General features: G+C 35.3%; 1 protein-coding gene and 1 non-coding gene across 7 annotated transcripts in view; both read right to left on the bottom strand.

Annotated features, from left to right (window-relative positions):
• LOC138939529 (uncharacterized) overlaps window positions 1-25,181 on the bottom strand; it is a 97,348-nt gene that overhangs the window by 15,477 nt on the left and 56,690 nt on the right. For all 6 annotated transcript variants that reach the window (XM_070307388.1, XM_070307387.1, XM_070307389.1 and 3 more), the window contains exon 4: window positions 11,155-11,340. In XM_070307388.1, coding sequence (XP_070163489.1) covers window positions 11,155-11,340 — 186 coding nt within the window. The remainder of the gene's footprint in view (window positions 1-11,154; window positions 11,341-25,181) is intronic.
• On the bottom strand, window positions 12,793-12,912 carry LOC138939645 (5S ribosomal RNA). The gene has a single exon (XR_011447879.1). It is a non-coding gene; the product is annotated as a 5S ribosomal RNA (ribosomal RNA).

Below are 25,181 nucleotides of genomic sequence, written 5' to 3'. Positions count from 1 at the left end.
GGGAGGTACATGCGTGCGTTTGCGCCGGGTGCCACGGATTTATCACGCTGCGGCTGCGTGATCGACCTCATGTACCTGGATCAGGCTCTCCTAGATAGCCTCTAGGAGAGAGAGGTGCCAACCCAACCAGCCTTTTCGTGATTGGCTGGCATAATATATTTGGTCAATGCAGAGCAGATGGGAGACGAATTCTCGGACCGAAAATATCAAATGTTTGAGGTTATATTACGCATTATATTTTGTAATATGCGTATATCCTTAAACATTTGATATCGTCAGTCCGAGAATTCGTATCCCATCTGCTCTGTATTGGCGTCACAATGACCAAATCGGCACATATTATGCCAGCCAATCACGAAAAGGCTCGTTGGTGCCTTTCTCTCCTAGAGGCTCTAGGAGAAGAGAATTTAACGCTCAACAATTCTTTTCCGCAAAATTCTGATGTGATAATTAAATGCAAATGAAATATTTGTTCGCTACTAAATGAACTGTCGTCGCTCATTGTCGTCATAGAAGTTACTATAATCCTTACTTAACAACGTTACTCGCGTCTATCGACGCGTAATTGGTAATTGACGGTAATACGAGGACCTGTGCGACCAAATTTCCCGCGTGAAGGAGTTTAATGGAGATCAACGAGGTAGAGGGCGAGCGTCATTCAAATGAGGAGGTCGTGAGAGTGCGAGGGCAAAAATTATGTCACGACAGACGATAGTATCGGCCGAACGACCTGTCACTAAGTTTCGACGCATCGGGTCAATCCATTCGTGATCGATTTTGAAATTCTCGGGAATATTAAATTTTAATCCGTAATGCATAAAGTTATCGTTTATTAACTTTTAGATCTGATTTAGGTTTAATATTAAACCTTTTCAAGCGAAAATCAACTTCAGAGAAAATCTGTCAACTTGAAGAATCATCAAATAATTGCAGATAATTGTTCGAAAATAATCGCATTAAAATAGTTTCGTTAGGCTAAGAATTTTATATTATATATTTCATAATATATATGATAATTTTGCATAATATTACATTACATTTCTGTACAAAGTCGAAGAAAACTTCAACTGCTTACGAGGGGATATTAATAGTTACATTCTGATTCTTCTATTTTGCATTAACCGGAGTCGGTCGAAGCGCGCACACGTCTACGAGGATGAGTTATTATTATCCTGTTCGTGGTAACGCGCATTTTTCTCGAAGATGCGACGAAAGAGAGAGAAGAATATCCGTTGAAAAATTCACGTCGCGATCGTCGCCATTGTCCCAACCTACTCGCTTCCCCTCGAGATATATCTCGGTGTATCGTTTTACTCGCAATTTTACGCTCTCGTAAATGCTTTTTCCAGACTTTACGAACAACACGGTTGCCCGAATGTAACAAGTCACGTCCTCCTCACGTTCCTAAAATTCGTTCTGGTTATAATCACAAATTTTTCAAACTTCGATCGTGAAAAATAATTCTTGCTTTTTAAAGTAAAAGACAAAAATCAAAAATAAATATGTTAATTAATGTAACTTGTACAAATATAATGTAACCGTATAAATATTTATAAACATTATAAAAATCTATTGTATTTTTTTTTCTGTCTCTCTTTCACACATGTAGAGGGAGAAAGAGAGAAGCAAGATTATTAAAATATATATATATATATATATATATATATATATATATGTAAAGATATATAAAAAATAAAATATATATAAAAAATAAATAATATAAAATAATAAAAAGTATACAACAAACGAAATCAAACGCTTCACGATTATATATGCCATTGGATCTTAATAAATAATTTAAGATCAACGATGTCACGCTCGGCGATCGTTTGACTAGTAAAAAAGCATTTCACGCTTCCACGCTCAATCAAGCAATTAGGCGATCAACGGGGTTCATCTCGTACGATCCTAAACCTTTCCATGGCAGGTCACGGCTCTCGATAAAATCGTCGTTCCTCCGCTCGCTATCTTTGGCACGCGCCGCTCCGACTTGGGCACATTCGGATCATCCTGAATTCCACCCCGCAAGTCGCGTCACTTCCACGACGTGAAATTTTACGTCCGCAAAAAGCATCGTTTAATTTTCAAATCATCACACTTTAAAAAAAAAAACGATTTTTTGATAAATCTTAATTTTTTAACACCGTATATGATCTAGGTCCAGCTAATAAATACGGCGATTGAATATTAATGCGAATATTGAAGTTAGAGATTATTATCAATAAAGGAGAAACAAATAAAGCTTGTGTGATGTAACTGAGAAACAAAGGAAAACGCATAGTGTATAAACGTGTAGTATAGACCACTGGAAATATACACGGAAGCAAGATGGCATGCGGAAAAGTCAATAACTGACGGTTTATTATTTTCCTTTCCTCCCAAGAAACCTGATTCGCGCTAATTTTTTTCTCCACATATTTTTTCGTTCTTTGGACTAATATAAGACACGGATATATAAAAATTTCGACTTTCTATTTTATTTTATATTTTATTTTAATTCTAACTTTTTCTTTTTTTTTCTATAAAAAATAGCGTAAAATTAGACAAAATATAATAGAATTTTATTAAAAAAAAAAAAAAAAAAAAAAAAAAAGGACCAATGCATAAATTATTCATATAAAAAATTCATATAAATTATACATATAAATTTTTGCTAAAAAAATCTAATATATGAAGCGGAAAAATGAGAAGATCTCTCTCAATTCAAGGCGGTCCGTATCCGCAAAGTCTCTCCTCCGCAGAGAGAATCAACGCATTATGAATTTTTGACATATTCATAAGAGCTTCGCAGCGGCTCGGAAAAATCTCCATGATGAAAAATACATAATATATTATATGCAATGGGCAAACTGTGGTTTCGCGAGCACCGTGCATTCGTCGCATTCGTTGCGCGCGAGTGCCAGAGCGCGTGTTTTTACGTCGCAGAATTGCAGTCGCAAGGAACAGCAATTTACGGCGGTTTTCCAATCACGTGCGCGGAAAAGAGAGAGAGAGAGAGAGAGAGAGAGAGAGAAATTTTTAAAACGATCGCACAATGCGATGAATCTCCAAGATGATGTTGCGTAGATTAATCTCCGGACTCACTCGTCGAATCCGATCGATAAATCCCGCAGCGTAAACCGCACTGTGTTCATTCACTGTGCCACTGTGTCACCAGTCTTATCACCGTGCAACCGTTCCTTATCACCGCGTCATCTCGGGATGCAGCGATCCCAACATTACCGCTGCATCCGATCGGCTGCATTCGATAATACGACGTAAAAGAGATGGAGAGGAGAGGGAAAAAAAGAGACAGCGAGAGAGAGATAAAGAGAGAAGAGGATGAGAAGGAGAAACGAACAGATCGACGAGAGAGGGGAACGACGAGATAGAGAGAGAGAGAGAGAGATAGAAAAAAAGGAGCGCGCGCGATTGTTCGCTGATGCAGCCGACAGCACGACTGGCAGCGGCAGCCTCACCGCACCTCTGCACATCCACCCACGCTATATCGATCTCTCCCCGTCCTCCGGACACATCGCCGCGCCTCACCTCACTTCACCTCACCGCACCTCTCGTCTAGTGAACCCGCGCGTGAACTAGGAGCGCAGCGTCGCGTCGCGTCGGTGCCGGGCGCTGCTGGTGTCCGCGATTCGGCGAAGCTGGTATTGGTGATGGTGGTAATGGTGACGATGCAGGGCTATAAGTCGAGATCTCGGATCGCATCCGACGTGCGCGCGCGCGCAGGTGCATATGAATGGAAACTGGGATGTATGTATATGAGAGAACTATAATAATAGAATACCGTCAGATAGATAGGTACACTGTTGCAAAATTTGGCTTAAATTTAATATATATCGTTTCAAACCGTTTCAAACCGTTTCAAACCGTTTCAAACCGTTTCAAACCGTTTCAAACAGTCCATACAAATTCTTTTCTTCAAATTCGTTAATTTAACATAATATGGATATGTTAAATAGTGATACTAATATTATGTTAATATTTCAATATAAAATGAATGCAAACTTCATAGTAATTTGAAATAAATTTTGTGTAAAATTAATATATTTTTAATGATAAAATTAACTTCCATTAAAATGGAAAAATGTTATTGATGGTCTGTAGTTACTCTCACTCCTATTGTAGAATAAAATCAACATTTTTTTCTGTGTACATTTTAACAGATAAATTCTGTCACTAATAATACGAAATATATTGTGCAAAATAAAAAATATATGCGCAATGTGTTATTTTTATACTTATTTTTCAATTGTTTTAACAATTTAAAATATCTGAATTCAATTAATGTAACAGCAAAATGTAAATTAACACATGAATGTTTCAAATATTTAACACAAAAATTTTAACCGGCATATTTTTTCGTAAGAAAAAAAAAAAAGAAATTTTCCAACAGTGTAGGTGTACGTATCCTGAATGTGTAGAATGCCGAATGGATACTATTGGGTTGAGTAAAAAGTTATTGCGTATTTTTTGTATGTTTTTCAAAGTCATTTATTTATATAAAAAACAAAGATCAATCAATGATATATTTTCCGTTTTGTTGATGACCTTTTGCCATCTTTCGGTGAGCTTCATAATTCTCCGTTCGTAGAAGGACCTGTCTTTATTGGCGAAAAACTGAACAAGGTGCTGATTTACCGTCTCATCTGAATTTAACGTTATTCCACGCAAGGAGTTTTGAAGAGAGCGAAACAAGTGGAAGTCTGACGGCGCAAGGTCAGGCGAGTATGCTGGGTGGGGCAACACATCCCATCCAAGCTTCAATAATTTTTGACGGGTCGCCAAAGATGTGTGTGGTCTCGCGTTATTGACACAACTCCTTTAGGATTGACGAGCTCCGGACGTTTCTGGATGACAGATTCGTTCAAACTGTCCAATTGCCGACAGTACACATCCGAATTGATTGTTCGGTTCCTTGGTAGGAGCTCAAAAAACACCACACCCTTCCAATCCCACCACACTGAGAGCATAACCTTCCTCTGGTGAAGTTCTGCTTTTGAAGTCGTTTGAGGCGAATCATCATGTCGGGACCAAGACCGTTTGCGTTCCACATTGTTGTAAACAATCCACTTCTCATCACCAGTTATCATTCGTTTAAAAAAAGGATCGTTTTCTTCACGTTTCATGAACATATCGCAGATGTTTATACACGCCGTCAAATGAACTTCTTTGAGTTCACGAGGAATCCAAATATCGAGCTTGCTTACGTATCCCAGCTTCTTTAGGTGGACGTGAACATTTTTTTGACTGATCTTCAATGTTTCTGCAATCTCTCGTGTCGTGTAACGTGGGTTTGACTTGATCAATGCCTTTATTTTGTCGTCATCAACCTCGGTGGGCCTTCCTGACCGAGGAGCATCTTTGAGATCAAAATCACCAGCGCGGAATTTCTTGAACCAGTTTTGGCACTGACGTTCTTGTAGAGTATCGTCACCGTAAACTTTACGCAATTTTTCACAAGCTTGACGCGCGTTCTTCCCTTTACGGAAGTAAAACAGTAAAATATGGCGAAAATGCACAATTTGGTCTTCCATCTTCAACTTGTTGTAAAATCTCCAAAACTCAACCAAATCGCTCAATTTTTTTTAGAATGAAGCTTAAACCGTCAGCTGTTAAACGATATATGACAAACATATGTGTGAATGACTCTAGTACTGCCAAAACTGAACTAATGCCATCTGTTGCAAAAATACGCAATGACTTTTTACTCAACCCAATATGTCCATATGGATTCTTCGACGAGTTTGGAATCGATTCTCTTTTCGATTTTTCTTTTCTTTATATTAAAAAAAAAAAGAAATGGTTTTTACACATCAGTCAGTTTTCTTTGATTTTACGCGAAACTCTTTAGCTTTTTCCATCCTTCTTTACTATGCAACTAATAAAAGAGAAATTTGAGTTTATAAAATCTGACAAGTTCATATACACAGTTGGAAAATTTGTGTTTTCTTGTTAAAAAATATGCCTTTTAAAATTAAAATTGTTAAATATTTAATACATTCATGTATTAATTTAACATATTGCTGATGTGTTAATAGAACTCGTGTTAAGTTATTAAAAAACTGAAAAAAAGTATAAAAATAACACAATATACACTTATTTATAATTTTACATAATAGATTCCGTATTATTAGTGACAAAATTTATCTATTAAAATTTGCAGGAAAAAATGTTGATTTTATTCTACGATAGGAGTGAGAGTGACTATAGACCGTCGATAATATTTTTCCAAGTTAATTTTATCATTAAAAATATATTGATTTTACACAAAATTTATTTCAAATTACTTTAAGGTTTGCATTTATTTTGTATTAAAATATAAACATAGTATTAATGTCACCATTTAATATATATTATGTTAAAGTAACACAAAAATTTGTGTGGATTGTTTGGGACATGCAATATCTGTTAAACTTAACACAAATTTTTCACTACTGTGTACAGTTCAGCCATATATGGGTTAACTTTTTGAGATGCTAATATTGCAAATTTATGCGCGACGCAATTGCCCGGGAATTTTTTCTTACACGCTGATGATTTTCACACGAACAGATTTCACCGTGACACACGATGGCTTGCATTAGCAATTAGAAACCTCGATGTATGCGCGAATTACATAACGTGTTTCACTAAGTAGCAATGCGTGTATACTCGTTCAATCGATCGCCCGTTGCACCGCTTGAAAGATTAGAATCGAAAATATCGAGATGCTCTCGAACAGGAGAGAAAAGCACGACCGGTTCTCTCGGCGCTTCCTCTTCTTCTTCTACTTCGGTATCCATTTTGCGGATGAATTGCGTAAGGATCGAACGTGAGGATTCGGGATATATCGCGAAAGATAAGACCCTTTATCCTTTATCGCTATTGAAAATTTACACACAGATTGATCAATAGATGAAACGTCTAATGTCTGTGTAATTTTGTCATTTGAAGTGACAAGTGACTTAGAATAAAATGTATGTTGTCGTGTTTTTGAAATAAAATCTATCTAAATTGACTCTTTTGGATATACTCCCAAATGACCCTTCCACCCGATTGACCTGTAATCTTACACACAAATTCTATTCAACGTGAAAAATAAATTATACGTTATCCCAACTTCGAGAAATGAAAAGAAAAAAAAATTTTTTTAAATTTTCGCTTGGAAAGTTGTAAACCCATGTGAAATCTCGCTTCGCGTGGAAAGTTTTAAAGCCATATGGAACTTCACTTCGCATTAAAAAGTGTATGCGTAAAGGCAGTGTGTTTCATCCCCTCTGCGGGGGGGGGGCGGCTCCACTACCAAAAAACTAGACACATAAGTTTGAGTTGAACATCGCTTTGCGTGAAAAATTGTAAACCCATATGAAACCTTGCTTCGCATGGAAAGTTGTAAACCCATGTGGAACCTCACTTCACACCAAAAAGTATATGCGTGGTGGCAGTGTGTTCTGTTCCGCAATTCCCCCTGCGGGGGGGGGGGCGAGGTCCCCTACCAGAAAACTAGACACATAGGTTTGGGTTCAACCTTCCTTTGCGCGGAAAATCGCAAACCCATGTGAAACGATATAATTATAGACCTAGTTTTGCATCTAAAACACCAGATGACAGGAGGTAGTTTGCTTGCTTTGCGCGGAAAATGAATTTGCGACTTTTCGCGTCTACCCCCCATTGCCCGGTGCTTCAGATTCTTTACATTGAATAGAACTATCACATATATATATATATATATATATATATATATATATATTATATATATTATATATTTTATATATTATATATATCATCAGAATCGATTTTAATCGATAAGTGCTGTCATAAATTTTTTTTTTGTTTTTCATTTCCCGAGGTTGGGACTACGCGCACTTTATTCCTCATATCGAAAACAACTTGTATGTAAAACTTCAAGTCGATCGGGAGCAGGGGTCATTCGGAAGTGCACCCTTGACTTTTAATGATTTGACACACGATTTTGCCCCTTCTATCTAGATTGATTATAGAAATATATATATATATATATATATATTTGTTTTTTTTGGCACTAATTAATTTGTCTTATTATTCTATACATAGAAGTATTACGGTAAAATGATCGAAAACTGAATATTTTACGAAATATTTAATTTTTTATATCAAAATATGTCAGATTAAAATATAAAATAACTCAAAAAGTACTTAATGAAAAAATACTTTATTATAGTGTTTTGGAAAGCTCTCGATGTCAGCTACAAGAATATTAAATAAAAAATGGGGGTTTCCATTTAAGATTTTAAAGTTGACCTTCACATGACCTTCAAATGATTTGCCAAGGTCAAATCATTGTCACCATCTTATGGCCCCCTCGAAACCAAACAACTTTTGTCTGAAACATTTTTCTCTTTCAGGCTTGGTTTTTGAGATATTTACCTGAGGAAATTAAAATGGGACACCCTGTATACATGATAAACAGAGAGTTGAAGAACTCAAGATTTACGTAAAAATATTTTTGCATTTTAACAGAAATTATCAAAGTTCCGTCACGCAAAAGTCATTCAGAGGAATCTAAAGCAAACTGTTTATCGCGGAGTGTGTATATATATTAACTTTGTGTGCTAAGTCTTATCTGGAATTAAGAGTAAGCAGACTACAACCAACTTTGCTATTAGACACTCGCGCGCTGCTCGAATTCTATTTACGACTGGCACCGCGAGATACGCGAATATTCTATTCATCAATGTATGTATGCGCGTGTATATATGTAATGGTAAATCATTCTTCCTCCCCGAGTCGCAAACTATTTGCGCTCACTTTCATCAACTGTCACCGCACATGATAATCTTTATCACCCTTGTTACTTTAGAGTTCTTTAGAAGCTGAAAAGTATCTTCTTTAAAGTATAACTTCAATTCGATATTCCATTAAAAAAGACAAGAAATAAAATGACAAAAGCATTTTGGCGCTTGATGCTTCACAGTTAGAAAATTTATGTTTTCTTGTTAAAAAATATGCCAGTTAAAATTTTTGTGTTAAATATTTAACACATTCATGTGTTAATTTAACATATTGCTGTAATATTGTGTTAATTAAACTCGAATTATTAAAACAACTGAAAAAAGTGTAAAAATAACACAATGTGCACATATTTTTCATTTTACACAATAGATACATTCCGTGTTATTAGTAACAGGATTTATGTGTTAAAATTTACAGGGAAAAAATGTTGACTTTATTCTGCAATAGAAGTGACTGACAATAATATTTTTCCAAGTTAATTTTATCATTAAAGATATGTTGATTTTACACAATTTCTTTCAAATTACTATGTAATTTGCATCCATTTTGTGTTGAAATATTTATATATAATAGTATTAGTATTACCATTTAACATATCAATATTATGTTAAATTAACAGAAAAATTTATGTGAACTGTTTGGGACATGCGATATATGTTAAATTTAAGCTAAATTTTCCAACTGTGTGTTGAATTCATGAAATTTTTGAATAAATATTATTTCTGTCTCGAATTAATTCTAACAAAACAAAATTTTACACAGATCACCCTATCTATCTTTATATACAATTAATCGTTCTACAATCAAGATTTAAACGTCAAGTCGAATGTTACAAAATATAATTACACGCTTATTCTACATTAGGATTATTCTTTATTAGGGTTGCACATAAGATTAAAGACAAGACAATATTCAAAAAAATATTGTATTAGTATTGAAAAGTTTCAGAAACTTAAATCTTGTCTTGGTCTTGAGAAAATCTTGATAGTAAAAATTTTATCTTGTATTGTCTTGTTTCGATTTTATTAACAATTTTTATCTAATATTGAATAATTATTGAAAATAATATTTAACATAAAAGTCTTTATATATAATATAATTTAATGTACTCATTTATGTAATTCATTTATTTCTTAAATCTATATATATATATATATATATATATATATATATATATATATATATATTCGTTATTTTTACGAAAAGGCAATTGCATTAATGATGCCAGAATGCAGACATGGTTTACACGTACAGTCAGGGAACACACAGTTTCGTGTAGCTAAATAATTGTGGAAATTTTTTTTATCGTTTATTTTGTTTATTGCATTAATTATTTCAAAATTTGTTAACATAAATGTTTTTAGTTATTAAATACAATTTTTTTAGTTTATGTAATATAGTGATTTTTTTCTCATATAATTTACAAATATACATATTTTAGCTTTTTTTAGAAATCAATAATCTTGCCAATCTTAGTCTTGATAACTAATTAAAAATCATATTTCAAATTTCAAGACGAGATAAGACAATATCATGACTAATCTTGATATTTCGTGCAAGCTATTCTATATTTTAGAAGATTTACATCTCATTGTTCGCCAGCTAATATTATATCTTTTTGACAAAAGAAGGAACTCTCTTGGAAAATTTACGTATGCAGGCGAGACCGCTTGTAACGTTGAAATAGTGATAGCGCTAGACAGGACAGCTCGCGTAATAGTTATACTATAATAGTTACTATGAGCAGGCCTGTAATCGCGGAGAATCGTCGTAAACAGTTTGCTAGCGCGGTGGTACCAGGCAACGAAGACACAACAGGGGCCCCGAGAGAGAGAAAGAGAGAGAGAGAGAAAGGAACGTCACTTCCGGCCCATTAAGATCGTCAAGGGTCGCGCGAATCGTGCGCGGGAGGATAATTATCCGGAAACAGTGTCTCTCATCTTCGATGATTTTTGTGCTCGCTTTTTTCGTCATTTTTTTTTTTTATGAATTTTGCACGAACAACTTTATTTTTAGGGAAAAAATGCATCGAAAGATGATAAATATCCAGAAAAATGTATTTCTTTAAACGAGATTATATGGAGAATGTTATATGTTTGTCTTTCTTTCCATTTTTAATCATTTTTAATGATTTTCGATCCCTCTCCTTGATGGCTGATAAATTTACTGTCTAACATTTCACAAATTTTGTGTCCACATCTCTCAAAATTCATTTAAAAACATGATTACGTAAGATACATTTCTTTACGAAATGACTGATGATATCAATCATTTTTTCTTTTTTTGATTTCTGATAAAGTTTCACACACACATACATACACGATTTATTTTATAATTGGTGATTTATTAACCTTTTATACATCGTAATATAAACAGAATTATTCATAGTAGGATAATGAATCTCACCTGATCTGCGCGTGGTAGGCGGGCATGGTGTGCTCGGTGTGCGTGGTCAAAAGTTCCGCGGGATTGTTGGCCATGCTTATCGGATGTCCTGTCAAATGCGTTATCGGCTCCAGTAAGAGGACGCCTGGCGTCGCCGGCGACGGTTGTGGACCTAACAACGAGACGCGTACTTTTTCTCTGCCTTCGCTGAAATCGAAAAAGAAGTGCGTCTTTATTAGTACAAAAATATATACATAAATAACGTCTCTTATAATTTTACATTGCAATCAATAATATAAAAGATACATTTTATTTTATCTAGTTACTCTGTAATTACTCTCTCTCTCTCTCTCTCTTTCTCACACACACACACACACACACACACACACACACACACACACACACACACACACATACTCAAAATAAATAATAATTTTAATAATTAATATATCGTAAGAATTTTAATAAACAACGCGAGAAGAATCAACATTTATTTTCTCTAAAAATGCAGCTTTCAAATAAATCGTTTTTTTTTTACATTCTTCTTTTTAAAACTACTATTTAATTACTCTACTATCAACTATTTAATTATTTCGTCTTTGTATTCAAGAAAACGTAGATTTCGGAAGATAAAATAAAGAGCATTTCCTTGCCACCCTTGCGCGAATTCCCCGAAAAAAAAAATGAGTTGAGCGAAATTTAACGATTTAACTTCCGCCTTTGTCGCCACGCCTCCTCGCGTGTCCTATCCCCAGAAACGTGCAGTACCCTTCCTCGGAAATGCTCGCGGCGCATGCACATATGCGACTCTCACATACAAAGCAGTTAATTTTTCACATTGATTGTGGCTCCAAAGATTTAATATAAACTATTAAAAAAAAAAAAAAATAAGAAACACTTTTCATACGCTGAAAATTGGGCTATTTTCCAATCGTTGAAACTCGACGCAAAATCATCGCGGACAAAAAAATTAAAAAACATTTTGAGGTATGAAGTTTTAATTTTATTGTTTTATAAAGATAGTTTTTAAATTTTTTTATCTTCTGTGCTTTAAAAAAGGACACATTGTTTTGTTTCTTAAATTTCGAATTGTGGCGTTTTCTTTTTTGCGTGTGTGATGATTTCTTCTGTGAGAGATTCAATTGTGTGTTTTGATTCTGACTTTGAGATTCTATAACAGTATCTGATTTTTCGGTTTAATTAAACTCTTTTTATAACTGCTTTGGGTATCTCTTTCGGATTTTGTATTGCTTTTGTACTGACAATGAGATAATCATCCCTCGGGCATGTGAATCCTATCGAAGTTATACCTATCCGTCTTATTTTTATCTTCTGTGATATAATGAATTTCTTTCGAGTCTATAAGGCGCTTATTGTGAATAAGAACTACATTTTCATTTGAGGTATATGAATCATTTGTTTCTTTTCTTTTTTCTATCTAAAAACAGAAAAATTAACTGTGTGCGTTGCGTAGTTGATGCATTACAACGTAGCATGATTGTTGACGATAATAAGATTTCTAATTGTTGCAGATATTAATTTCACTCCAAGACAACTATAAATAAAAAATAGATTTTATCATCACAATAATTTAAGCACGTATTTAAAAAGAAATACCAATGTTGATAAGATTTAAATTAGCAAAAAAAAAAGAGATAGTGTCAACGGTACATGGTGTTCCCAAGCGGTCACCCATCTAAGTACTGACCATGCCCAACGTTGCTTAACTTCAGTGATCGGACGAGAACTGGTGCTTTACAACGTGGTATGACTGTTGACGATAGTAAGGTTTCCAATTGATGCAGATATAATTAATTTGAAAATTTCGAGACAGTTATAAATAAAAATTAGATTTAATCATCATAATAACTTAAGCACGTATTTAAAAAGAAATACCGATGTTGATAAGATTTAAATTAGCAAAAAAAAGAGATAGTGTCAACGGTACATGGTGTTCCCAAGCGGTCACCCATCTAAGTACTGACCATGCCCAACGTTGCTTAACTTCAGTGATCGGACGAGAACTTTTTTTTTTTTTAAACTATGTATATATTTATTTCATACTTTACAATGCGATTAGGAATTATCACATATTTGCTTAATTCTATAGTTCCTGCCTAATTCAGGCTTAACCTATCTCATCAAGTACATATAACTTATAGTAACTATAAATTTTTAACATTTCCGGTATTATTTTGTCTTGTCCTTGCTTACTATCTTACTCTGTGTTACATATCGTAGGAAAAATATAAAATAACAAAAAACCTACATATCAAAGAAATGAAAGGAATAAATAAGATTACTTAATTAATTAATTAATTAATTAATTAAACATAACAATAGGATAAAATAACAGAAATATCTCTTAATATCTATAATGCCTTATAAAAGATATTTAGTTTTTGATAAGGAACTTCATATTTAAAGTGTTTTGGCATATTGCGAACTCTTACAACGTGGTATGACTGTTGACAATAGTAATGTTTCCAATTGATGCAGATATAATTAATTTGAAAATTTCGAGACAACTATAAACAAAGTAGATTTCATCATCGCAATAATTTAAGCATGTATTCGTATCTTTTACACTCTGCAGCTCGGTAAAAAAAATTTGTCTTAAAAAATTTAGGTCAAATTCTATAAACGATAACATTCTTTAAAATGCTTTTTTTAAAATAAAATATTTAAACGAAAAATGAAAGAGCTTAAATGATAAATATCAATTAATAAATAATAAAAGTCAATTGGAGCCCAGATGCAGTAATTGCAAAAATTTTTGCATTATCAAACTCTATTTATATTTACATCGGATGTGTTTTGGGATATAGATTATATTAGCGTTCACTGTTTCACTCATTGTATTGCTCCGTCTCTTGAAGTGCCATTTACTTAATATTTGCCATTTACTTGTAAATCTATCTCGATCTTATTGAAAAATAAGACCCAAAATGGGCCGAAATGTCTGAATTAATGTAATATTCCTGTTTCAACAAACAAATAACTTGTTTACGCTCCAATTATTGCGTCTAGGCTCCAATTGACCTTTACTATTTATTAATTGCTTTTTTTAAAGTTTTTCTACGATTCTTTTTACCGAGTGACACGATTTTGAAACTAAATATGCACTTTTAAGAAATAATATCGATACTCGGCGAAAAATTATCGCAGATAAAAAATTAAAAAAGCATTTTGAAATTTATGGTTTCAACTATCGATATTGCTTTAAAATCTTTTTATCGTTCTTTCGTTTCTTTTCTTTCTATGCTTAAAAGAAAACACAATATTTTGTCTAAAATACATATCTTGTATATTCTGCCGCTGAATAAAAAATTTCTCTCTAAAAGTCAAATTCCATAAACGACAATATTTTTCCTACAAAATGCTTCTTTTTTTAAATTTTCCTATATTTTTTTACCCGAGTCATACGATTTTGAAACCAGTCTTGTATTTCTCAAAAACGAGAAAAAAAATTTTTAAACTATACTGAAGGCGCGTTAAAGTTGAAACTTCAAGCTTCAAAATGTTTTTTTAATTGTTTGTCTACGATGATTTTTCGTCGAGTTTTGACGGTGATTAAAACCGGCGAAAATTTAGATATTTTGAATCCGAGGAATTTATTTTTATACGTGTATAAATTAAAATTATCTTATATTTTTAGTAAGTCTATTTTTTTATTAGAATAATCTTATCAAAATTTAGATTATGTACATGACACGGACGTGCTTCAATTCTGTCACATTCCCGGAGGCAGCGTGTTTGGTCGGCAGGCGACGAAACGCAAGTCGGTCCGTCTGATTGCTCGTTTGCCGCTTACATAACTTTCCGACGACGTCATTCACGTTACGATGCAACGTCGTCGGATATGTAATACATAATAATACGCGAGATGTACCGAAACGGCGACGAATGGTTTCGCTGCGCACAGTCGGAAATTCGTCTCGACTTTAGCTCTCTGTCATTTTCGAGGTATCCATAAATGTCAAAAAGGTCATTTAAAATGCGGTTTTAATTGTTCGTGATGTCATGTTCAACGGAGCGCGTAATTTAATTTAATGTAAAGTCTAGCTGTGCTTCATTATACTTTCATCTTCTCTCTCTCTCTCTCTCTCTCTTTTTTTTCTCGCAATACATTAAAGCTGAAACATCGTTTTGCGACATGAATAGAGAAATAAAGGAAATAAAGGAAATATCGCATGTTGAGATATATAAAACATTCAATCTTCTACTTTTCATGCTGCAGAGTGATTTTAATTCGGAGATATTGATTTTGCGCATATTTAGTTGCTCTCTTTTTGTATGCGAGATATCCTCCTTTATAATTTATTAATGCATTATTATATAGATATATTGATCTTGGAATTTAAAGTAAACTTCGTGACAATTGATGAAATTCCTCAATTATTAAGTATTTCTACTGTTTCTCGGAATTAACTGTGTATCCGCAGCGCGAACGAGAAGGTTAATTCGTAATAATTACGTAAGTTAACCCGGCCATTGGCTTAAACGCGACAATCCGGGGCAAAACTTGATCTTATCGCGTGCAATAACCCAAATATATTATCATACAAACAATACTTTTTTTACATAAACGATCGAAAGTACCGTTATTTGGCATGGAGTCGATTCGATTGTGGGCGCAACGTGATTAATCGAGCGGTATCAACAGAAATGCGAACAAGGATAACGATCCTACGTAATTTACGAGTACCACTATGGTTTCCCCTCATTCGCTACCATCCGTTTTCATTTTTGCGGAAATCCCCGCGTACACGTGTTGCGCACAAGTGGCATTCCGCCAACACGTGTCTAGACAGCCAACTATATCGGGAGTGTATATGGGAGGTGGTGGCTTTGTTCATACAAAACGGCCCGCTTCGCGTAATTCGCGCAAAGAGCAATCGGTGGACGAAAGAGCTCTCCTAGGAAAGCGTAATATTCCAAAGTGCACTTCTATCTCCGTCTGTCTGCACAGCTAAAACGGATGGGCATCTTTCATTATCGCGAACGATTCACGCATTGCAAAGTTCTAAGAAGCAAATTAAGATGTGGAAATGATACAAGAAAAAATATTAAAAATATTTTTTTAAATATACGTAGAGAGACCAAAATTTCAGAATTTAAGAAAATCCTCATTTTTATACATAAATTAAATTTCAAATTCAAATTAAAAATAGAAAAATCCAAATATATATGTAAAAGGATATGGTTTATATTACTTTTATTTAAGTTATTAAAGTATTTTTCAATAAATTAATGTTGCGATTACAACTATTTACAAAAATTGTGTTTGCAACATATGTGAGAACCAATAAGAAATCTATGCGCGATATATGATAACATGCGCAGCGAAAAGATTAAGCATTGTACGGAAATACATTCGTAATGCATTTTCGTTCGCCTTGACACTTCTATGAAACTTGCATGAGCGGCCTAATGCAATTACAACGAGCGTCTCCCTGTAAATGTACCTTTCGCCTAAACGCCGGAAACATCGTTTAGGGAAATAACGTCCTGAGGATAAAATGTGTGGAAATGTAGAACATTTCACCAGGAGTACCATCGAATGTTCTCTTTGATCTATAAAAGTAGTGGTTCATCCAGATAAGATCATCTACAAAGATAAGAATTAAGTAGAGCTAAGAAGAGCAAGTCTATCTTCCCTAAAATATTATTATGCCTAAGATCAATACGTCAGCAAATTATATTACGTCATTTTACGTCATCTGCCTGCGGCTGATAGATTCAGAATACACTGTATAACTTCAACCATCTATCGCCTTACATCGCATGCTCGTGAAAATTCGTTTCATATCCTCGGGGGAGCTATATCATCAGTTTCAAGAGATGGAGATCAAGGAGGGCAGATGTATATGGAAAACGATCCCGAGGAGGAGAGAAATTGGCTGTTCCTTCAAGGGTTAAACGCAAGAGTTGTAATATCGATACCTCACGATGGCGCTATCAGACTTGAAAAATGTACCCATATTAAGAGTCAGAGCGCATTTTAGAAGAAAAAATACCGCGAATAAATTGCAGTGTAAGCATAAGAGATGATTCTTTGTCGAAAATTAAAGAGGATCTTTCATATAAACATATATTCCTATATCCCTCCGTGAGGAGTTGAACTCCTCCAAAGGGGGAGATAAAAATTAGGTTTTTATTTCTTTTCTCAAATTTTTAGACAAGTTAAAAAAATAAAATTTGGTGGACATTTCTCATTAGTAAAAAGAATACTAATTAATATTTTTTTAATCTTCCCATATCGTTATAAGGGGATGAAACTAGCAACCCCTATTCAATTTTTTATTAGAACTTTTTAACAGATCGGATTGTAATTATCTAAAAATATGCGTTAGAAAGTTTGATTCCTTTAGAAACTTTTTTATTTCTTTTATTTTTTTTTCATAAAATCAATAGTTTTCAAGAAAAAAAAAAATATGTGTATGTATAGATATACATATACTCTGTATATGTATATATGTGAATGTGCCACATGTAATTCGAGAAATTTGTCGAATATATATATATAAATTTCAGATCTCACGTATTTTTTTGATGAGAAAAGATGTTTTTTTGCTATTTGAATATTTTGAGCAGAGGCCTATGAACGATCACTGTTTGCAGCACGCAAACGATAACAGTCCAACGCGAGTGCGATACGATGAGTCATTCGCCGATAAAAATTGCGCGTTCAGCTGGGAATAGAATTAACGAAGTATATTTATTCTGCTCGATAAATAGGCTGCTACGACAATCACACGCACGTCCAATAAGCTACTGGATGTTTGGTTGCGTCGGGCGTGTTAATCTTCATCCGCTACTCGATACCAAGACACGAATTCATCGCTTTGATAGGCGCACAAAAAGAGAGAGAGTGAGATAGAATATGTGTATGTGTGTGTGTATGTGTGTGTGTTAGGTCTCGTGATATATTGTAGTTTATATCGAGGTGCGTCAAATGTACGCAATGCAAGTACTCAATGCTCTGATTTTATTGCGCGAGTGTTCAAATGCGAATAATGTGATTTGCATTGAGGACACTTGAACGACATATAATCCATTTTTATCGGGAAAAGTGTCGATTGTATGTTAATGATAATTTCAAATATATCCTCGTCCTTGGATTCAAACAGCAGTGGACTTGTGTCGAGAAAAAAGTAGAATAAAATACTGCGTATCGTAATTTCGCCGATCGACGTAGGTCGCAAAGAACATTCTCGAACGTACCGTGGATCCTCCGAAAAAGGGATAACGATCGCTCGAATCGAGGACTGCGTTCGTCGGAATGCGAGGGAGTCATGATCTTGCGCAACGTCCCATTGGCCTGGTCGCGCGTAATCGACCAAAACGAGTCGACGAGGATCGTAGTCGAGAGAAGGACCGAAAATACGGGACGGGACGAGCTGGAACAGACTCGGAACCGGTTTTCCCGGCCGCGGTCGCCGGCCGTGGAATCGATCCTGCGCGTCGATAACGATTCCTTCTAACGTGCGAGGAAAGTGCGCGCGACGAACCATTCCACTCGTGGAATGTGTACCCTTCGATAAAGTTGTCATTCCGAGTTATGATCCTCGACGAGCCATCGCGGGAGAGGGCTCGATAAAGTAAACACGATGGAGGCTTCGTACGGGGATTTATCTAAGGATTTGCAATCCAAATCCTTGATTTCTTTAGCATGTATAAATCTCCCAGGACTAGATGATTCGAATTAAATCGTTAAGATCTGCAGAAGAATGCCATTCTGTTATTACTTTCTAATACAAGGTTTCTTTGTAGATTTCTTTCTCTCTTTATACAGAATGATTCTAAATAAGGGCGAAAAATTTTAGTAGATGATTTTTTGTCGAAAATTAATGGGGATTTTTCATATAAACACATACTCTTATATCCTTGAGGAGTTACACACCTCCAAAAGAGGAGGATTAAAAATTAGGTTTTTATTCTTTTTCCTCAAATTTTGGACAAGTTAAAAAAATAAAATTTGATAGACATTTTTCACTAGTAAAATATTTTTTTAATCCTCCTGTCTCGTTATAAAGGGATGAAACTCTTATATTCAATTTTTTATTAAAACTTTCTAACGGGCCAGAATGTGATCATTTATAAATATGCATTAGAAAGCTTGATTTCTTTAGAAACTTTTTTATTTCTTTTATTTTTTTCATAAAATCAATAATTTTCAAATAAAAAAATTAAATATATTATCATGAACAACATGGTGCTAAATGATACAGGTTTCGAATTACGAGAAGTTGAATTTTAGAATAAAAAAAAGTAAGCAAAACACAATTATAGTAAATGTATGAAAAAAAAATAGAACAAAGATACAAAATTAAAAAAAAATAAAATCCTAATTCTCTCCTCCTCTTTTGGAGAAGTGTAACTCCTCAGAAAGAGATATAAGAGTATATGTTTAAAGAATATAATACGTTTAAAGAATCATCTCCTAAAATTTTTCGCACTTATTTAAAATATATCAAATAGATTTCTATTTTCTAATAAATTTTATATATTAGGTGTACAACTTTGCTTCCGCCGTTTTTTTCCGAAATTCGAGGCTTTATTGTAAAAAACTGGTTATACATTTATGATTCAAAGTATTGTCCACTCCCAATGATCGTGCCAATTCTTTTTGACTTTGACTCGAGTCTTCGTTAAGTAATGCCTCCAATTCTGCATCTTCGAAAACCTTCTCTCTTCCACCGCTATGCCGGTCTTCGACGTGAAAATCACCGTTCTTGAAGCGTTGAAACCACTCACGACACGTTCTTTCACTAATAGCGGCTTCACCATAAGTATTTGAGAGCATTCGATGAGCCTCAGCCGCAGATTTCTTCATATTGAAGCAAAAAATTAAAACCTCCCGCAAATGACGAGAATTTGGTTCGTAAACTGACATTTTCAATCGAGAATAACTTTATGATGCAGACAGAAATCGACTAATGTTTCTATGGGGTTATGTTGACAGATGCCCAAGTTTATTGCATGACGTCTATGATCTATTTATTTCGACCACTACTTACCGCTAAGGCCATCTATAGGAAACCGGCGGAAGCAAAGTTGTACACCTAATATATCGATATATTTTTTATTTTACGTATCCCATGTATCTCTTATCGAATTTCAAGGTTATCAAAAATTTAGATTCTCACTATAATCATTAGAGTCATAAAACTCTATTGCATAAGTAATATTTATTTGAAGAGACAGTTTGCATAATTCACAGGCAGATATGCGCTATTGTTGTTGACGCCCAGCAGCATCGTGTCTGGCGTCATCCGACAGTTAAACACCTCGCGAGAGCGAATCAGACCTTGAGCCCGTGACATCATCATCCTAATCGCCTACGATTCCGACACACTCACGATCGGATCGGGTGACCCGTTATTTATTTCGATGCTACTCCGAACGGAATCACAAGAATTCAGCCATAAATTCTCGCAATAACGAGGAAAATTCGAATAATCAAAGATTTTTTTTTTTTTTTTACACACGTTGAAGTTTAAATCGATGTCAAACGTTTGAATTGATCTTTTAAAGTATTTTAATACAAAAAATTGACGGACAAAGGCAAGCTTAAACTGAAGACACTGATCGAAAATATCAGCGAGCAGAAATTTAATTTAAACGCTGCGAAAAAATATACATGTATATTTTTTCACGTGAGATTTATTCAATGTCGTTTATTGCAATTCTGCTTGCAAGGGTGATGCATTCTAATTTCAAGTCGTAATACTTGAGATTAATAAATGCGAAGTTGCTCGCCGCGAAACGATAAGCTCGCGACACGCTATTTTATAAATATATGCACATTCGCTCGTGCGAAATGCAAAAGAAAATATTTTCTATGAAAATCGTTTAACACAAGAGTCACACGCAGAAAAGCAGAAGGTGCTAAGATTTGTAAACAAATCGTGATAAATCCACTCCTGAAAATTCACGCAAGCGAGAATATTTGCACTCGAATTAGCGTCAATTTTAGTCGAAAGAATTCATCATTAAAACAAGTATTCTGAAACGCATCTCGTAAATGTATATCACAAATGAAATTATAATCTAAAACAAGCAGCTAATTAATTGACAAATAATTCAAAAAAAGGAAAATCGCTAGTAATTAATAATTGATTAATAATTATACATACAGTGATACTAGTAACATAAAATGACACACATTGATCGCAATCAACTTTGCATTGCTTCATTTTCCGTTCTCCCTTTTTTTTTTCATCGACGTAGTTTTCGCAAACTCGAATCGGACCGCTCCAATTGTGCGCTTTTATGACACGCCGTGTAAAAGTTAAGTAAATATTTTATCGTGTCGTGCATCTCCCTTGGCGTGACAGGCGCGATGCTTGGGGAATTATTTAGAGGCACTTTTCCAACAAAGAGAGAGAAAAAGAAACAGAGAATATATTTGGTTATCCGCCTTGTAAATATTGCTGTCGCATAAACAACGATTTCTTCTTACGTATCGCTTACAACAGTGCAAAATAATTTTAATCTGTCTTTCTATTCGTAGAGGGAATCTTGAGAAAAGACTTATATGATCAATATCTTAAAGTATCGTGTGTATAAATATGTATTATTATTATAAAAGTAATATCAAGCTTTATATACAATGCTACTACAGTTATATTATAAAGCAACGCATGTTTCATGACACGAATATTTGCGAGTTAATCGTGCGTGCTTTCCGCGTGCGAGGACGCGAACGGTCGATATTTCCTTCGAATAAACCCGCCACGATTTGCATCTCGATACAATGTACGATGATGTGTTGGGGCAATGCAACGGAAAAAAAATAGTATTAACGATTAGAAAATCAACGAATTGTCAATTGGATACGTTATATATGTGACGCAAATCGCTCAATTAGTTCATATTGTATTTTAGACGAGTGATAATTCGTCTCTCTCAAATTAAAAAATGCATAGTGGAACAATACGAGCGACTGCGAGACTTCTTAAAGATACTCCTCTCTAGGGTTGCACGAGATATCAAGATCAAGATTTTTAATTAGTTATCAAGATACCAAGACTAAGATTGTCAAAATTATCGATCTTGAAAAATAGCTAAAATATATATATTTATATATAAATCGGATGAGAAAAAAATTACTATATTATACAAACTTAAAAAATTTTATTTGATAAATATAAACATATTTATATTAATGAATTTAGAAACAATTAATACGACAAGCAATAAAAAAATTTTACACAATTATTTCGCTACACAAAACTTTGCCTTTTCATAAAAAGACAACGAATACACACATACACGTGTTTTAGAAAGTACGAATGACATAAATAGTAATAATTAGCTTAATTTTACTATATTTTATAAAGATTATATGTTAAATATTATTTTGAACAATTATTTAGTATTAGATAAAAATTATTAATAAAATCGAAATAAAACAAAGATCTTTTTGCTATTAAAATTCACTCAAGACTGAGACAAGATTTAAGTTTCGAAAAATCTTCAATACCAATACAAAATGTTTTCTACGAATATTGTTTTGTCTTGACTCTTGTGCAACCCTACTTCTCTCCGAAGAGGAGGAAAAAAAAACGGATGCGGTCAATTTGTAACTAAAGGGTCGGCTAGTCTATTTTTCCCACGGCGGCGCGCCAGCATGACGTTTCCGGAAAAACGGCAGGGAGAATGGTTGCAGTGTGTCAAGATGGCCCGTTACTATGGCAACCACCGGGCGGGATCTGTGTGCATCTCTTTCCGCGTGTCCTCTCACCGGTAGTGACGACACATCGATACCTGCCGGGAGGGCTATCGAATACTTGTAGCACGTATATCGATCTTTCTTGCCGTTTCCTATTGTCCTATCAGCAAGATTTGATCCTTCAGGAGTGTGATGATGATAGTAAGTAATAATAGTACTAGTAATAGTACCGCAACGCGACGTAGAAATTTACAAACGACTCAATTCTGGGCGAATATGTCGCTACCAGTCGTGCCAGTACTGGCTGCCAATAGCTACCAATATTGGACCAATAAAAATCAAGTATAGGAATGTAACACTATTCCATTATTAATTGCCGCTGTTGGCAATTAAAATGGAACATTATAAACTCGATAATTAACCAATAAAGGGACAGCATTGTCTACCAACGCTTGAGCACCAATATTATGCCAATATTGGGTCGTTTTTCAGCATCAGGATTTTCCACATGGAACGCAACGTCCAGGATGTTCCAAGAAAATCTCGGAACGCGATTCACACCTCATTCCGATCCTAAAGTCCAGATTGTTTCCCTTTGAGAACGAGAGAACTTGAGAACTTTTTATTCCAATTCTCTCATTAACGTATAGTCGGCTCGCCTGTGTTCTCCATCTCCGTCCACCCCTGTGGACAACACCGGTAGCCTGTCCCTTTCCCAATCTTCCCACCAGATCGATGTGAGTCCGCTATTAGGGACAGACACGCCGGCGACGCGATTCGATCGGCAACAAGGCGACCTCTCGGCCGTCGTTCGATCGCGAATATACGGAGTGGATTCGTCACCGATTCAAATAAAAAAATCTGCCCCTAACGTCTCATACGCTAGATGCAGGTGGCTCTATTATAATCCTGCCAGTCCTTTCGACACGCTTCACGACAAAAAAATTGATGCAAAGGACATTTAAGTTAAGATCGCACATCCTCAAATTACACTCTAAATTCCATATTTTCGAATCACGGTTCGGCGTAGGATTCAATTAAAAGTTTAAAAATTATATGCAAATATTAAGGTATCTGAAATAATATATAGTGATTCAGAAACTCGGAGCTTCTCTTTCAACAACAGTTACTAATTTAGATCCGTAGTATTTTGTATTCTTATTAATCAAGTCGAGCGATGTTGTAAACATCAACAACGATTGTCTACATATACGTGTGAACTATGTAAACTGTCTTTTCACCCGTAAATTCTATAGACAATATGTAATTTACATAGCCAACGCTAATAATATCCGCGCTTCTGAAGAGAAGGAAAAGTTCAATAAACCCTTTTTTTCGAAAAAAAATCTACGATTACAATTACTTTCTGGAGATATACTTCTGCTATACAGGATGTTCAGTATATGATCGGCAAATAATCCATTTACATAAATATATATCTTTCCCCCTCCCCCCAAAAAAACTATTTAGCTCTACTTGACTTATGGCAAATTCTGTTGTGTACCTTAATAGAATTTGAAAACAGAGTCAATTATCGAAATAAAAAATACTAGACGAAGACTAATATAATTAATAGCCCCAAGTCTAAATTGATTTCTTATCAAATGATTTGGAGAGGAGGCTACAAATTTATGAAGAAATTCGAATCTAAGCGAAAGCGAGTAATTCGTAAAATACGACGGAATTTAAACAGCTGTTTTGTATCCAAAATTCGCTCGGGCAGCGAGCACCCTCTTATCCTGGGCGTGTACGCACCTTGCGTGCACGCCCGTACCGGCGAACGAGGGGAACAAGGAGAACGAGGCCGCGCCGATCGGAGCGATCGAGACGCGGGGCGAGTTTCCGAGTTCCTCGATCGCTTCGATTTTCGGAGCGACTCCGAGAAACGTGGATGCGAACGCGCGTAGCGTCGCCGGGGAACAACACTCGTTTACCTGACGGACGGACGGACGGACGGACGTCGCGCGCACGGCTTTAATCCACGAGACCTGGACGATCGATCTCTCTCTCTCTCTTTCTCTCCCTTTCTCGCAGTCGCGACGCTTCTTCCGAGAAGAGCCCGGTCTCGCGGAGAACTCGATTGACGACAATGACAACGCGACTCTGTGCTTGCTGAAAGGGCACGAGCGTACTGAACGTTGCCACTCCGCCGCGCTCCTCGCTTATCCAGGCCCAATGATTGGGAGAGGGAGAGGGAGAGTGGGGAGAGGGGGAGAAAAGAGAAGGAGAGATAACGAGAAAGGGGGGCCAGGTGAGGCGGGGGGAGGAGTAGTGTGTATACGCACGTCGCGACGTGTGCTAAGGAGATGCCGGACGGGAGACGTAAGGGAGACTTACGAGGGGGAGAAGGGGGAGGAAGAAGAAGAGG

Source organism: Polyergus mexicanus, unplaced genomic scaffold (genome assembly GCF_030449975.1).
Source record: "Polyergus mexicanus isolate NDT 795.1 unplaced genomic scaffold, iyPolMexi1.0 SCAF_14, whole genome shotgun sequence".
Lineage (NCBI taxonomy): Eukaryota > Metazoa > Arthropoda > Insecta > Hymenoptera > Formicidae > Polyergus > Polyergus mexicanus.
This window is presented reverse-complemented; position numbering and strand designations above follow the sequence as displayed.